This window comes from Telmatherina bonti (genome assembly GCF_933228915.1).
Source record: "Telmatherina bonti genome assembly, chromosome: 1".
In the NCBI taxonomy this organism is placed as follows: domain Eukaryota; kingdom Metazoa; phylum Chordata; class Actinopteri; order Atheriniformes; family Telmatherinidae; genus Telmatherina; species Telmatherina bonti.
The window spans coordinates 23,126,705-23,140,641 of record NC_136619.1 but is presented as its reverse complement, the minus strand read 5'-3'; the positions used below and the strand labels follow the sequence as shown (position 1 = coordinate 23,140,641).

The 13,937-nt window shown below is 35.8% G+C and overlaps 1 protein-coding gene across 1 annotated transcript; it reads right to left on the bottom strand.

Annotated features, from left to right (window-relative positions):
- Nucleotides 1-10,436: 10,436 nt before the first annotated feature.
- Nucleotides 10,437-13,332, bottom strand: irf8 (interferon regulatory factor 8; the record flags this gene model as incomplete). Its single annotated transcript, XM_079241985.1, has 8 exons — nt 10,437-10,804; nt 10,940-11,055; nt 11,206-11,598; nt 11,736-11,783; nt 12,208-12,265; nt 12,480-12,580; nt 12,868-13,051; nt 13,162-13,332. The coding sequence occupies 8 exons, from the start codon at nt 13,330-13,332 to the stop codon at nt 10,607-10,609; spliced, it is 1,269 nt and encodes a 422-aa protein (XP_079098111.1). The 3' UTR covers nt 10,437-10,606.
- Nucleotides 13,333-13,937: the final 605 nt, after the last annotated feature.

The following is a 13,937-nucleotide window of genomic DNA, read 5'->3' as shown; positions in this document are numbered from 1 at the left end:
GTTTTTATGGGTGCCTTTATTCTAATTATATGGAGTTTATTATAAAGTACTTGGTGATTTTTATCTATTTAGTTCAACCATCCTAGATTTATGTGTGTAGGTGATTTAGTTGAGCTGTCTCCAGTGTGAAATATACACAGTTTTATGACTAATGATGTTTTCTGGAGCAATTTAGCCAGATAATGGGTTTCTGGCAAGAAAATAAAAGCAAACATTTTACAATGCAAATTTACAGCTGAACATATATAATATGATCCTTCTCTCAAAATACAGTGGTGTTTCTATTAGTCTGTTAGAGTTAGTTGCAGAAAACAATGTTAAAAAAAAGAAAATGCCACAACAGTCAAAAGCCAAATGATACATAAAACCTACTTGAAACTGATTTGAAACATGAAATAATTCAATAAGAGGGATTATTAAAATGAACAAAGAATATAAGGTTGAGTAGATGTCCTGCTGGGACGCGTGGGTAGGAAACCATGATATGTGTCTGTGAAAAGGAGCAGGTATGTTGATTACATATGTGTATGCGCCTGAGGATGGAAGGCTTTTTCTCGTCTGACACTCTTTTCACCCAGAGGTCACACATTGTTCAGGAGGATGCAGACACACAGTCTGATAGATTGCCATTCAGGCTGTTTCCCTGGGTTCAGAATTACTCGGGAAATCGTAATTCAGCTCCTCAGAGACGCCAAGGGCAGACCAGACCCTCTTCTCTGCGTTGCACTCATTTTCATCTGGATCCAGGATGCAGTGAAGAGGCATGAGAGCTTAGCTGTTCTGGCTGAGCTGTAAGTAGAGGTGGAGTAAATCTTCAGCCACAGCTGTTCTTTCTCCAAACTCTACAGAGATTTGCAGCACTGAGGACTGATGCCGTATACGGTGTAACTAAATATAAAAGAGCAGATTTTTATTTTGTACTTGCACATAGTCACTGCCTAAATCCTCATTTGAACTTAAACACACTCTTTGTAATCGTGTGATATGATATCACAATAGGAAAATCCAAGCAGTGACCCAGTGCTGTAAATGTATTACTCATATTTCCTGTTTTATTGGTGGTGTTATTTTTGTTCTCTTGTTCTCATCTGTGTCTTGCCCCCTTAATTATTGACTTTGCATTTTATGTTTGGAGTGTGTTGCAACATGAGGATATAGCGAAAAACCTCTATCCATGTGAGACACAAAAACAGCCTGTTTCTCATGAAAACATGTTTGTTCACACCACAAAATGTACTCTCACATCCCCAAACTTTGAAGGAACTCTGTATTTCATGCCTTCAATAAAACTGGAAACAACTCTGACTACTATTATCACAGACCAATGAAGTGGACATTTAGACAATCTCTTTCATTTGTTGCCCCTGCTTTCCTGTGTAAAGGCATCACAGGGTGGTCAGGGTACGTAATAGCCATGACTGATGATTTCTCAGCTTAGTGCATGCCATCACCACCCACACTCTCTGCCATGTTTTCAGTTTAGGTTAGTGAGTAATTTGGTGCAGGTGACGTAAAGACCATCACAGGGTTCATTGTAGAAAGCTTGGGAAATGTAACAAAGATGAGAAATACAGGACTTTTGCAGTTAAGTCTTGAGGAACTTCTGGACTAACATGGTAAACAAGAAAGATAAAGTGTAGGACTTCTCTGTCTTCTTCTGTGTGATTCGTGAATTAAATAAAAATTAACAGAAAAAAGCAATGAAGCACAATGTGGTTTAAAAACAGAAGGTTCTAGTCATGACATGACCTTCATCTAAATTGAAACTTCTACATTGGCATCCCACTTTAACTTCTCAGCTATTAATATAACATGATTATACACCTTTAAGGGACTACCAGAAAAACCCTTTTTTTTAGTCAGAAAAACATTGCTTCATAAAAAAAAAGATTCAACTATCAAAGTCATAATGAGTTTTTCGTATCGGCAGTGGTTTTAAAGGATGACTGGTTTACAGATAACATCAGACTTCAGTATGTTCAACAAAACCACAAAAGTAGTTAACTCCCTAAAGATCTTTACGAAACAACCTTCAATGAGGCACTTTGACAGTTGTGAATGTTGAAATATTACCAAAAATAAGAACAAAGGGATTTTGAGCTGATTAACTAATGCTGAAAAAGGATTACAATAGTCTCTGACAGAGTTGTCTGACTGAAATTGTATGAAATCTGTATGTTGCAGATGATGTAAAAAGATTTTCTTTCAATGGGTAATTCTCTTTAGGGAACAGATGTTCATCTTTTTTGTAGTGAATGATAATTACATAAATGTATTTCACATTATTCTCAGTATGATGATAACAGAGAAGCAGCAACATTATCATATAGCTGTGTTTGACCACTCATAAAAACATGAAACTTGTTTGTTTTTTTTTGTTTTTTTTTTTTAGAGCCAACACTACGATTATAACTTGCTTTACCCAGAGACATCTTTTTTTTAAAAAAAAAATTTAATGGAAATGACTGTGGGGTGTATCATAATGATCATAACTCCCCAGGAGACACTGGTCCTGTCCTTTATCACTGACGTACAGGCAACATTTTAGACAAAGTACTTTTCCTGAAATAAACTCAAAATGAAGTTATGATCACTCACAAAAAGACACTGGATTGATATATTTTAATTTTTTATTTAATTGTTTGTTTGCTTATTTATTTATTAATTCGTTCATTGTTTGTTTGGCAATGTTTTTTTTTCTGTCCACGTTTTCTTTATAAAAGAAAGTTATAACAAACATTTTAAACCTTTAAAATCAAAGTCTTAGAAAAAATAAAATCATAAGAAATTGTTCCTATTATTATTATTATTATTATTATTATTATTATTATTATTATTATTATTATTATTATTTAAATAGGAATTTCAGTAGTTAATAGCAAACAAACCATTGAACTTATCTTAAAACACAACATGAAAATTTCTTACTGTCGGCATAAACACAGACCAGCGAGCCATGAAGCTTTGCTGCTTTCACCTCTAGATGGCAGCATAAAGCTGCACTTTACCTCATCTTGGCGCGATTTCGCATGTTGCTGGGGCTGTTCACATCTAAAATCTTAAAGAATAAACATAGGTGTAAAAACAATAAAAATCTTATTCATTATCATATTTCATGGCTTGCATATCTATAAGCCATACATATCTCTTCATCCATAATCTGTTTCCTCTTTGTTTATGAGTTTCACTATCTGTTTCTTATGCTTTTTAGTACTTTTATGACATGAATCTTTCTGTCCTAAGTTACATAAGAGGGTTTTTCCCCCATTCTCTTTTTATTGATGTGAACTGTAGACTGTGCAAACTATCATGGTTAACTAGCCATAGAAGTTTTGCTCCACTGGTTCCCCGGACAGTCACCTTTTCTTTTCTCCGATGGGAAACAGAGGAGCACAGAAACATGTAAATCTAGTGATAAAAATACACCTGAACCTCTCATCTGGTTTCTGCATTTAAACATGCAAATATTTCAGAATATCTCCTGTCTGCAAAATTCACCTTAATGTTTTGCCAAATAATTTGAACTTGGATGTGATCAAATTGAACTAGAATTGTCTGTCATTTTTTATTCTGTATATCCATGATTACAACAAACAAAATTCACAAAACTCACAAGAAAATTCACAAAAAAATTTCGAGTAATTTCTTGTTCTAAAGGTAGTATTATTTTAAGAAGTAATTTTTCTATGGTCATATGTTTGTCATGTTCAGATTTTGGTATTTCAAAGAAGGAAGTATGTAGTACTATTGTACTTTCAGCTACGACCTGTGGTGGACAGGCTCCTTCAGCTGCACTGAAACCACTTTAGAATAACTTTAAATAACCCATCCCAGAAGCACCTGTTGCCTGGCCAGTGCAGAGCTACTAAACTCAGCAGGAGGTTGTGTAATTGATGCAACTTATTTATTCAGTCTGTTGTGATAATGGGAAACAAGGTTTTAAACCCTGAAGATTCTGTTCCTCAATTAATAATGGAGTCACATGTGATAAACCACAGATCATGTAAAAAAAAAAATTAAAAAAAGCTCTGAAAATGTACAGAAATGATTAAGACAGCATAAAAATGTAAATGTCTGCTTTGTGTTTTGGTGTAACGTGTTTGTTGTAGTTTTATCCATCTGGAATAGATTAAAAATATTATCACAAATGTTGTCCTTATCAGAAGTGCAATCACACAAACTAAATCTTATGCTATAAAAACAAATATTTTTATATAAATTGGATTAAATTCTGATGCTGCAATAGACACGAAAACAAAAAGTTCGGACAGCTGGGGCAAAATCATTTGAAAAAAAGTTTATGTAAAATTTTTGAGGTTTTATAAACATTCATGCCAGATTTTAACAGAAGGTTTTATTTATTGCAGTAACACAACTTAAAACCACATCATGCACATCACATCAGCATAGGTCCACTGTAATGAAGTCCTGGTGCTGCCCTGGCTGCTAAAACTGCTGTAAAAAATGTAATACATTGTGAAAAAAATTCACGCAGAACTCTAATTCTTCATTAGCTCACATCATACATCAACCAAGAATCCAATAACATTTTATTTTCATAACTACAGCATTTAAACTGCATTGGTTTTTTTTGTTTGTTTGTTTTTTAAACATGTTGGAAACATTCAATTTATATTTAATGTTGTCTTTATGCTTTATTCTTCTTTCAACTAAATATCCAGTAAAATTATATACAAATTGCTGCTTTTCTTTCTTGTGTTTTTCTTTTTTTATAGACTTTAAACATTATCCCTGTTCTCACTTGAAGGGTTTGAAAGGTGTAGTTTTTTTTTTTTTTGCTGTATTCTTGAACTTTGTTTTTTTTTTTTTTTTTTCCTTTTTTTTGTATGGAATATTTAAATGCTATAACATGTCTATTTAAGTAGTACAGTAAAAAAAAAAAAAAAAAAATAGAATAAATAAAATACCTGCATATCAGAGGATCAGTTGAGCAAACATCTTTCATCACCTTTCTGGCAAACCACATCCTGTCACCTCTGTAGTTTGCATGCACATACACATGGGCACACACACTCACAAACATATTGTGCACTCAGCTGTGAGTAACATGTCAGTTCTCATGCTCCCCTAGCTTTGGTTCCCCAGGGACTGTCACCCCACCCTGGTCTTCCCCTCCACCTTAACATCATCACCTTCTTTTTCTACTGATAAGTTTTGTTTTTCTTGAATATGAAACAGATGTACACAATACACGCATATAAGTTTATTGTAAACAACTTTAGAGAACTTTTATGCTACATGTTCAAACCACAGCTGAGTCGACAGTGGTTGACTAAGAAGTCTCTGAGAAGCAATTTGTTTGGTTTAACCTGTAAATTTTAGCACTGAAAAAAACTGAAAAATAGTTGTTGATCTGAAAATGATTCTATTAAATTAATGTTATTCTTGTCAGAAGTTTGTAAGTTTCCCACAATTAAGATTTCACTGCAAACACATTTTTTGCCCCTTATCCTCTTCTGGCCTGTGAAAGAGTTGTTCCTCTTTTGAGGGCAGAAGTAAAGTGCTGGATTTTCTTTTTGGGCTGCTTTGTTTCCTGTCCAGAAGCTAATCAGGCGGTCAGGGATCACTGTTGTCAAAGACTGCAAGGGCTTTGACTGACGCAACTCCCAGCTGCCTCTTTCTCAGCTGATTCAAACTTGACACATCCGGAGACATGTCTAAAATTTTCTTTGGTCCAAACGTCAGGACAAGTTATAATAATGAATGTTATTCTGTCATTATTTTTTATGTTATTGAATGCTACCTGCTGAGATCAGGTATTTGTAATTTATTCACACATATATATATATATATATATATATATATATATACATACACCAGCATGATATTTGAAAGTGAAGGTGAATTACGATAAAGTACTTTCCTGTAATCCAGCAAACTTCCTTATCTTCACTTTTACATGTCTTTCCTACCACCTCCGACAACTTCCATACTTTTTATTCTTGCTATATTATATCAATTTAACATAAATTTAGAGCACGTATAAATGATTAGGAAACTGTTAGTTATTATATTTTTTATGCTGAATGCAAAAATCTTGTGTTAAACTTGAAGAAGACCTCCAAAGGCGCAAGGCTTCTGAGACCTTTGATTTGAGGGACCTGAACTGATACTACTTAGAGGATATGATACCTGGTCAGTGGCTACAGTACCATGGTATCTGTGTGTGTGTATGTGTGTGTGTGTGTGTGTACACAACATGTGTGGTTAGGTGACTTTCACTCTGCGTCCCAGGATGTGGGCTTCACGTCCACCTGTCTCTCCACTTACAGCGTCCTCAGTGCTCTCCCAGTTCCTCTCTGAATACCTATTCTCATCTCACCCACACTGTTCTAAACCAAAACTCTCCCCAGAGAAATCACCAACGCTTTCAGCACCGTGGCTTGCATAATGCAACCTGTTCACATTAAATCACAACTTCCCACCAGAACATTCTTAGAATAAACTGTGCACCACTCACCTTGCTCAATACAAGAGGTCAATAACATAGCTTGAAACAGTTCTCCACCAATATAAACTACAAGTAATGAAATCATATCTTGCATGAAAATGTTTCTCACTACAGCTTCCTTTAAGTGGGAAAGGATCATTGCTGAGCCTGACATTAAACTGAAAAAACTCAAGAGTCAGCAATACAGAGCACAGATGACACACAAAAAACACAAACACGTATTTCCTTAAAAAAAAAAAAAAAAGCATATCCATATATATATATATATATATATATATATATATATATATATATATATATATATATATATATATATATATATATATATATATGGATAGAGATAGAGAGAGAGAGGGTGGGAGGGAGAGGTTTTTTTTTTGTCTTCTGGCTAATTTCCTTGAAGTGGTGCCTTTCTCAAAATTAAACTGCTTCCTTTAAGCAGTGCCTGTTAGACACAAGGCACTGAAATGTTGGAGCAGATGGCACTGGTTGCGTATGATAGCAACATCAGTTCTGTTTGTCAAGCGTCTCTTATGGTTTATTGTGGGAAGCCTCAGACGCCGCAAAAATATGTTGCAACACTAAGAGATCCAAACTGCAGACTTTGTGCAAAGAAGCATTCTTTAGTTGTTGCTGACTTATTTTACTCTCATTCTCCGTGGGAGAAACATCTAATCCCGGAGGCTTACTGTTTTACTTTGGTTAATATGACAATTCAGCATAAAAAGTATAGAAGCATTTCCAAGAAATGAGTGTCAGAATTATAAGTAGCACTTGTGAGGAATTGTTCCTTCATAACATCTCTATGTTGAGATTAGTCTCTTCTCGGAAAAGGCTCTTTGTGTGACTGAGTTTTAAATATATAAATATAAATAACTCAACCACTCATTAGGTCTTACTCTATGGGCACATTGATTGATTGATATAACATACGTAACTGACTCCTCAGAATTCTTTGCTGATTAAACACCTTCTATGGTATTGATGATAATTAATCTGTTCAAAAGGAAATTCATTTAATAGGAAACTATAGCAGAATTTATTTGTTGCGGGTTATTAAATTATTAAAGAATAACCATTCTTTTTAATTAATTACTATTACATGGTAATATTCAATTCAATTCCACTTTATTTATATAGCGTCAAATCACGGCAATGCCATCTTAAGACGCTTTACAGACAGGGAAAAAAAATAACAAACATAAAAAAACATAATAACAATATAATAATGTTGATTTCATATAATAGAGTAAACCAGAGTAATGTTAAATAAGTTAAACTTATTGAACTGATTTTGATTTTGATATATATATATATATATATATATATATATATATATATATATATACATATATATATATATACATACATACATACATACATACATACATACATACATACATACATACATACATACATACATACATACATACATACATACATACATACATACATACATACATACATACATACATACATACATACATATATATATATATATATATACATACATACATACATACATACATACATACATACATACATACATACATACATACATATATATATATATATATATATATATATATGTATGTATGTATGTATTCCAGTCATGTTTCAGTTACCATCAGTTTCCCAAAAACAAATCTAACAAACTTTTGCAATCAAAAACAAATAATTGGAATAAAAAACATTTATGTGTTATTTTTTAATGTTTTTTTTCTCTTTGTATTTACCCCATTTTGTCCGAGATTTTTGTATTTACCCCTTTTTGTCCCACTCAAAGATATTTTAAGATCTCTCTTTAATCTTAAAGAGCAGATTACATTTCACAATTATGTGTATGTTTACATATTAAGTAACATATGTGAATATGTGCTTATGCTTCCTATGAATCTTTATATCAGTGTGAGGGGGAGAAAGTTTCCTGCGACAACTGTTAAACTAAGTTCCTCTTCTGTAGAACTTAGACAGTACCCCGTCATGTAAATAGCCACACACACACACACACACACACACACACACACACACACACACACACACACACACACACACACACACACACACACACAGAGACAACATTCCATCTGGCCTTTTGTTCAATCAACCATTAACTTGGTATTCTAATTTAAGTGAAATGTTTTACCCAGAGATGTCATATGAAGTGCACATGACTTCTGGTGATTTCTGTGAGTCATTAAGGGACACTAATTTAACTAAGGGCTACATTTCCTTTCTTTTGGAACTTTGTGTCACAGCAAATATTTAAAGAGTGTATTTAGCAGCATTTTTAAATGAACAATAGAAACCCAAGCTTCCAGACTAGGAACTGAAAACAACACACAACTGTACACAATGAGTTTATGTGTGGGACCTTGCTGTTTCAATCATTATGTTTCAGTTTGCAGGTTTGCTGTAGAGTCACACCAAGGCGCAGACTCGGTTAAGTGATGAAGGTGAGGATTAAAAATAGACACCAGCAAATGAATGGAAGTCAATGTGCATCTACATTGTGCTTTAAATCCCACCCTGATCTGTGCATTTTGCTGCCAGCATTGCAACAGTGTGAATTTGCCAGTGTCTGGCGAATCGCTGCCTCTATGGAAGCAAGTGTAAAGAAAAATTATGTGAGGAAGAAAATGGAAAGACGATATCATTTTCCTATGGTGAATCATTTAATCACTTGGTACTAGCTAGTCATCTCTGATCATTTCATTATTAGTCATCACAGAGAAGTATCAGACTTGTCTGACAGCTTCCCTGACTTTCTTTGTTTAGATCCTGCTTTTAGTTTCAAACAGTGTTTTAGTTTCATCATTCTCCGGCTAGACTTATAAGTAGTATGTGTTCATAGTAAATAAATCTCAGCAAAGAAGTTCTCCATAAACATTGTTATGTTGTTATAACGATGTTATAAATGTGCCTTGTTGTTACTTTTACTGTACATTTCTCTTCTCAAATTCCCCATCGCCAATAACAACTCAACAAATGTTACATCTATTTAAGATTAAATGTGAACATCCTTCATTTCTGTTGTACGCTGCCAAGCATTCAAACTGCATGCATTAGTGCAGGGATCCCCAATCCTGGTCCTAGAGGACCGGTGACCTGCAGGTTTTCCAAGTGTTCCTGCTGGAACACACCTGACTCAGACTCAGACAAGCTCTGCACATGTCTGCTAGATACATATTGATCTGAATCAGGTCTGTTGCAGCAGCGGCACTTGGAAAACCTGCAGGACACCAGTTCTCGAGAACCAGGATTGAGGATCCCTGCATTAGTTTTCATGCCAAATTCTTATTAAAATCCAAAATCATTTCTAAGATTTAACTGAATAACTGAAAGAAACCATGAGAAAAATCAAACATGGATATTTAGTATTAGAGTGAAAATGTAAGAAGTCTTCCACCAGTATTTTAGATCAGAAAAAAGAATCATTTCAAGCAGACAGGAGATTTACTAAATAAAATTTTGTGTTCAAGCAGATATGCAGCCAGTGCTTTAGGTGGATAATAAACCACATACAAGAATGATTTGCTTTGACTCTCAAGTTTACACTGTTATTAAAGTTATGCAAATAAGTTGTGAATATCAGTTTCAAGCGTTTTGGCTGATACAAATCATAGCCTGATGTGTTTTATGGGGAAACTAAATTAAAAACCTTAACTTGCACCCATGAACAAAATTTGACTTCTGATTAACACTTTTGCTACTTCAATTCAAATCTATAAAATGAACAATTTGACTGTATAAAGAAAAACACGTGCAGTTCAATCATTTAAAAAAGTTTTATTTAGAAAGAAATTTACAAAGAAATTATGAAATAAAGCTCTAAAAGAGAACACTCTGATAGTAAAACCTATCTGTAATTTTGTATTGTATATAAAAAGTAATTTTATTTTCTCTAGAAAATAGTAATATGTGATCATAAAAAAAGGAAACCCTTGTTACATTTTTCAATAGTAAAGCAGAGGATAAACAGCTGTGAATCACCCTGGTGTATATATAAAAATGGCTATTACTGGCATAATGGAGACTTTTTAATATCGGGTTTCGGTTTAACGTCATAGAAAGATGAGCAATTACACCAGTGTACACACCAGAGATCACTTGTCAGGTCCCGCTGCTCACAGGTCAAGCAGTGATGGGCATGTTGTCCCTATAGCAGGCTGGCCTCTGAGGAACACTGTAGCTGCACAACTCTTGGTAGATGCGAGCCATCTGGTCAGTGGCTGTTTCGTCACACATCTCCAGGTTTGGATTGTTGCAGTAAGGCTGGGAGCGGCGCATGTTCATTGTATCAAGCAAGTGCTGGCAGTTCACCATCGTAATCTGCCAGTAGGAGAGGAGACAGAAAGATGGACTTTATTCAAATACAGTATTAGTAATGAATAGCCTTTGTCTCTGGTTAAGGGTCCAGTTTCTAATGCGCTCAGTTGTTGAAATGAGACACATGTTGAGACTCACCTGCACAATGATCAGTTTGGTCTTGGCACTGCTGAGATCATTGAGTTCCTCTCCAAAACACAGAGTCACAGCAGGATCAGGAGCAGCAATCTGACCCTCCTGATACAACTGTAGAGCTGAAACATTTGAATATACAGCTGTTTTAGGCAAACTTGCACAATCACCCCTTCTTTACTGTCACTTTGCTTACGTAAAACACAGATATGAAACGAGAGCATTATTTAATTTTGAATCCTTTTAAGCTTTCAATACGCACAGAATCTCACCTTGTAAAAACCTTCCTGTGTCAAAGATCTTGACTACAGCATCCCTCTCAAGTTTACCAGGCATTGGGTTGTACTGCGAGCCCACTTCTCCCAGACCACTCCAGAAGACGCGGCTCTGGCACAGCCTTTTGATGAAGATGCCCTCTTGGTTTGCACGTACCAGCACACCTCTCTCTAGGTGGCCCAGGAGCTTGCGTGTAACATAACGCTGACGGTCAAATGCAATGAGCTCAGCCGAGGGAAAATGAATAGTCTGCATGCTGTCTGAACTGTAGAGGGCACCACGACCCAAATGCTGTTGCGGGGAAATCCTGCAACCCTCAGGATGAGTTACCACTGTGTTGTGCATCAGTTTTCCTCCATAGTAGAATGAGATCATCATTTGAGTGAAAGCTGGAGAGAAGAACATTTGGTGAGACTTCCAAGTGTAATGAAATATTTTGAAAAAGATTTATTTTGTGATAGATGCCATTGGTAATCTAAAGAACATGTTGTATTACAATGTTTCTAATGACTATATGAATGAATACCTGAATTATGGGGGCTTGATGGCAAGGGGTCCTGCTGCAAAGGGAAAGCTGTGAATCCCAAAAGAAAGTAATGTCTTAGGCCACTTTTCTTCGCCATTGTGAATTTAACCACATTGTCATGACACTGCTTTGCCGCATCATCAGTAATCTCATTTCTCTAAGCACGATCGTACAAACAAATAATCACTTAAGTCAGCAAAGTCCAACAGGATATTAGTCAATTCTTCCATTGCAAAAGCCAAGTCTCAAAAATCTGTTTAACACCCTGAACAACAGGGGCAACTGCTTAAGCTTTCTATTTGCATTATTGTAACAGTAATCAAAACATATGTCTAAAAAAAGCGTAAGTCTTACATAGATTTTAAGAAAAAGAGAAACATGGACATAGAGAGAAGTACATGAACTTTGTGCTATAATAGCAGTTTCCACCGAAAAATGGTTGGAGGAAGTTTGTTTTTTTGTTTTTTTTTACCATTTATGCTCCCCTGGGACCAATACTCTGGACTGGCTTGGATGGCACAGCTGTCCTCCTGCAACAAGATAACATTTCAATGCGATGCTGTCATCAGAACAAAGTATGCATGCTCAGTGCAACAAGTGTTCAATCAAACATGGTGTGATATAAAGTGGAAAAAGAAAAAAAAAAAAAGGTGACATGGCAGTTGAGGACAAAGAGCACAGAGAAATGAGTGGGGGTGGAGTGACATAAAGCAATATAAATGATTTTGCATGAGGTTGTCTCACCTCTTTAATCAGCTCCTCTATTTCTGCAGAACTACAGTCCATGTCAGTGATATCACCAGAGCTGCTTGAAGCTGCCATGGCCATGACTGGGGTTTTACCATCTGTGGGTGAAATAACACATTATGATTCTGTTCATTTGTTTCTCAGACAAAGTGCTATCATTTGCTTTGTCTTTGAACTATTTATAATTATGGTGCAAGAAATTTGTAACACTTAGGCTATTTTACTTTGTGCAAGCAGAGAGGGACGACTTCATGTGTACACACAAAAAAAATTAGACAAATTCAAGTTTGTTACAAATCCACAAATTATACATTACCAGAACAAATACAACACAACATTAAATAAGATAAAATTATTTGGAAATGTTTGGAAAACAACAACTTACGCTTCTGCTCTTCTTCCGGTACAATTCGGTACACTTTGTAGGGTTCAGAAATGTCCAGCTGTGACCTTTCAGTCACCTCTTCAAAGTCAGGACTTTTGTTGAGGGCACAGCGGAGTCTGGTCTTCCATGTTGCAGGCTCGGCCTTGTCCCCTTCCTTAAACTTGCCTTTGAACACTGCCCAGGCCTGCAGTGGCAAAAACATATGTAAAGAAGGGTGCAGTATAGAATTATAGGTGAGTGTGAAAGAAAGAAAAGATGAAAGAAAGAAAGACTGGCCAACACAAGCTCTAAAACCTTAAAAATGGATGCATCAATTTCCTGGTTGTAATCCTGTTTTCCTGCATGTTTCCATGGAATCCTGAACATTGTGCGGCTTTCATCCTCCCACTGCAGTCCAGAGTATTGCGCACTTTGGATCTGCTCCATCAGCCACTGCTTCAGTCTCCGACCTCCTGAATTTGACATCTTGATGGATTTTCTTTTCCTCCTTTAAAATACTTCCTTGTATCTAAATAAAAAAAAGGATGTTTACATTAATCTATCGAAGATACTAGATGATTTAAATGTCTCAAATATACCAAATAAATTGTAAAAGTTTTGAATAAAATTGTCATGTTTCACTGTTAAGACTAGAAATCGAAAGAAAATCCACTTACACTCTGACAGTCAGCTGAGCTGCTGGCCCTGCGTTTGACAGTTGGAGATGACTCCCTGACAAGTTTGATCAAGTGCTTTCCCCGCAGCACGCGCCTGTGAAGTTGATTGGGGTCCGTGTCATGAATGGAAAAGTAGAGGCAGGACTTGATGACGTTGATTCTCTCTGGCCAATCAGAATCCCGACGCTTCGATGAGACGGCCCATTCCGGAAGAGTTTTTCACCGAATTGAGGGTATTTACAAGAAATGGTCTGACTGACACAAGGCATGGTTGTAAACCTGCTGCCCACGCTATGCAGACGCGGTGCACTGATTAAATGGTAAAGTCACAAGTTACTCTGTGCTGTGGGGGATTTCTGTTCTCTTTCGCTATGCGCCCACTCATGTATGATGTGAAACCCCACTGAGGTTGTT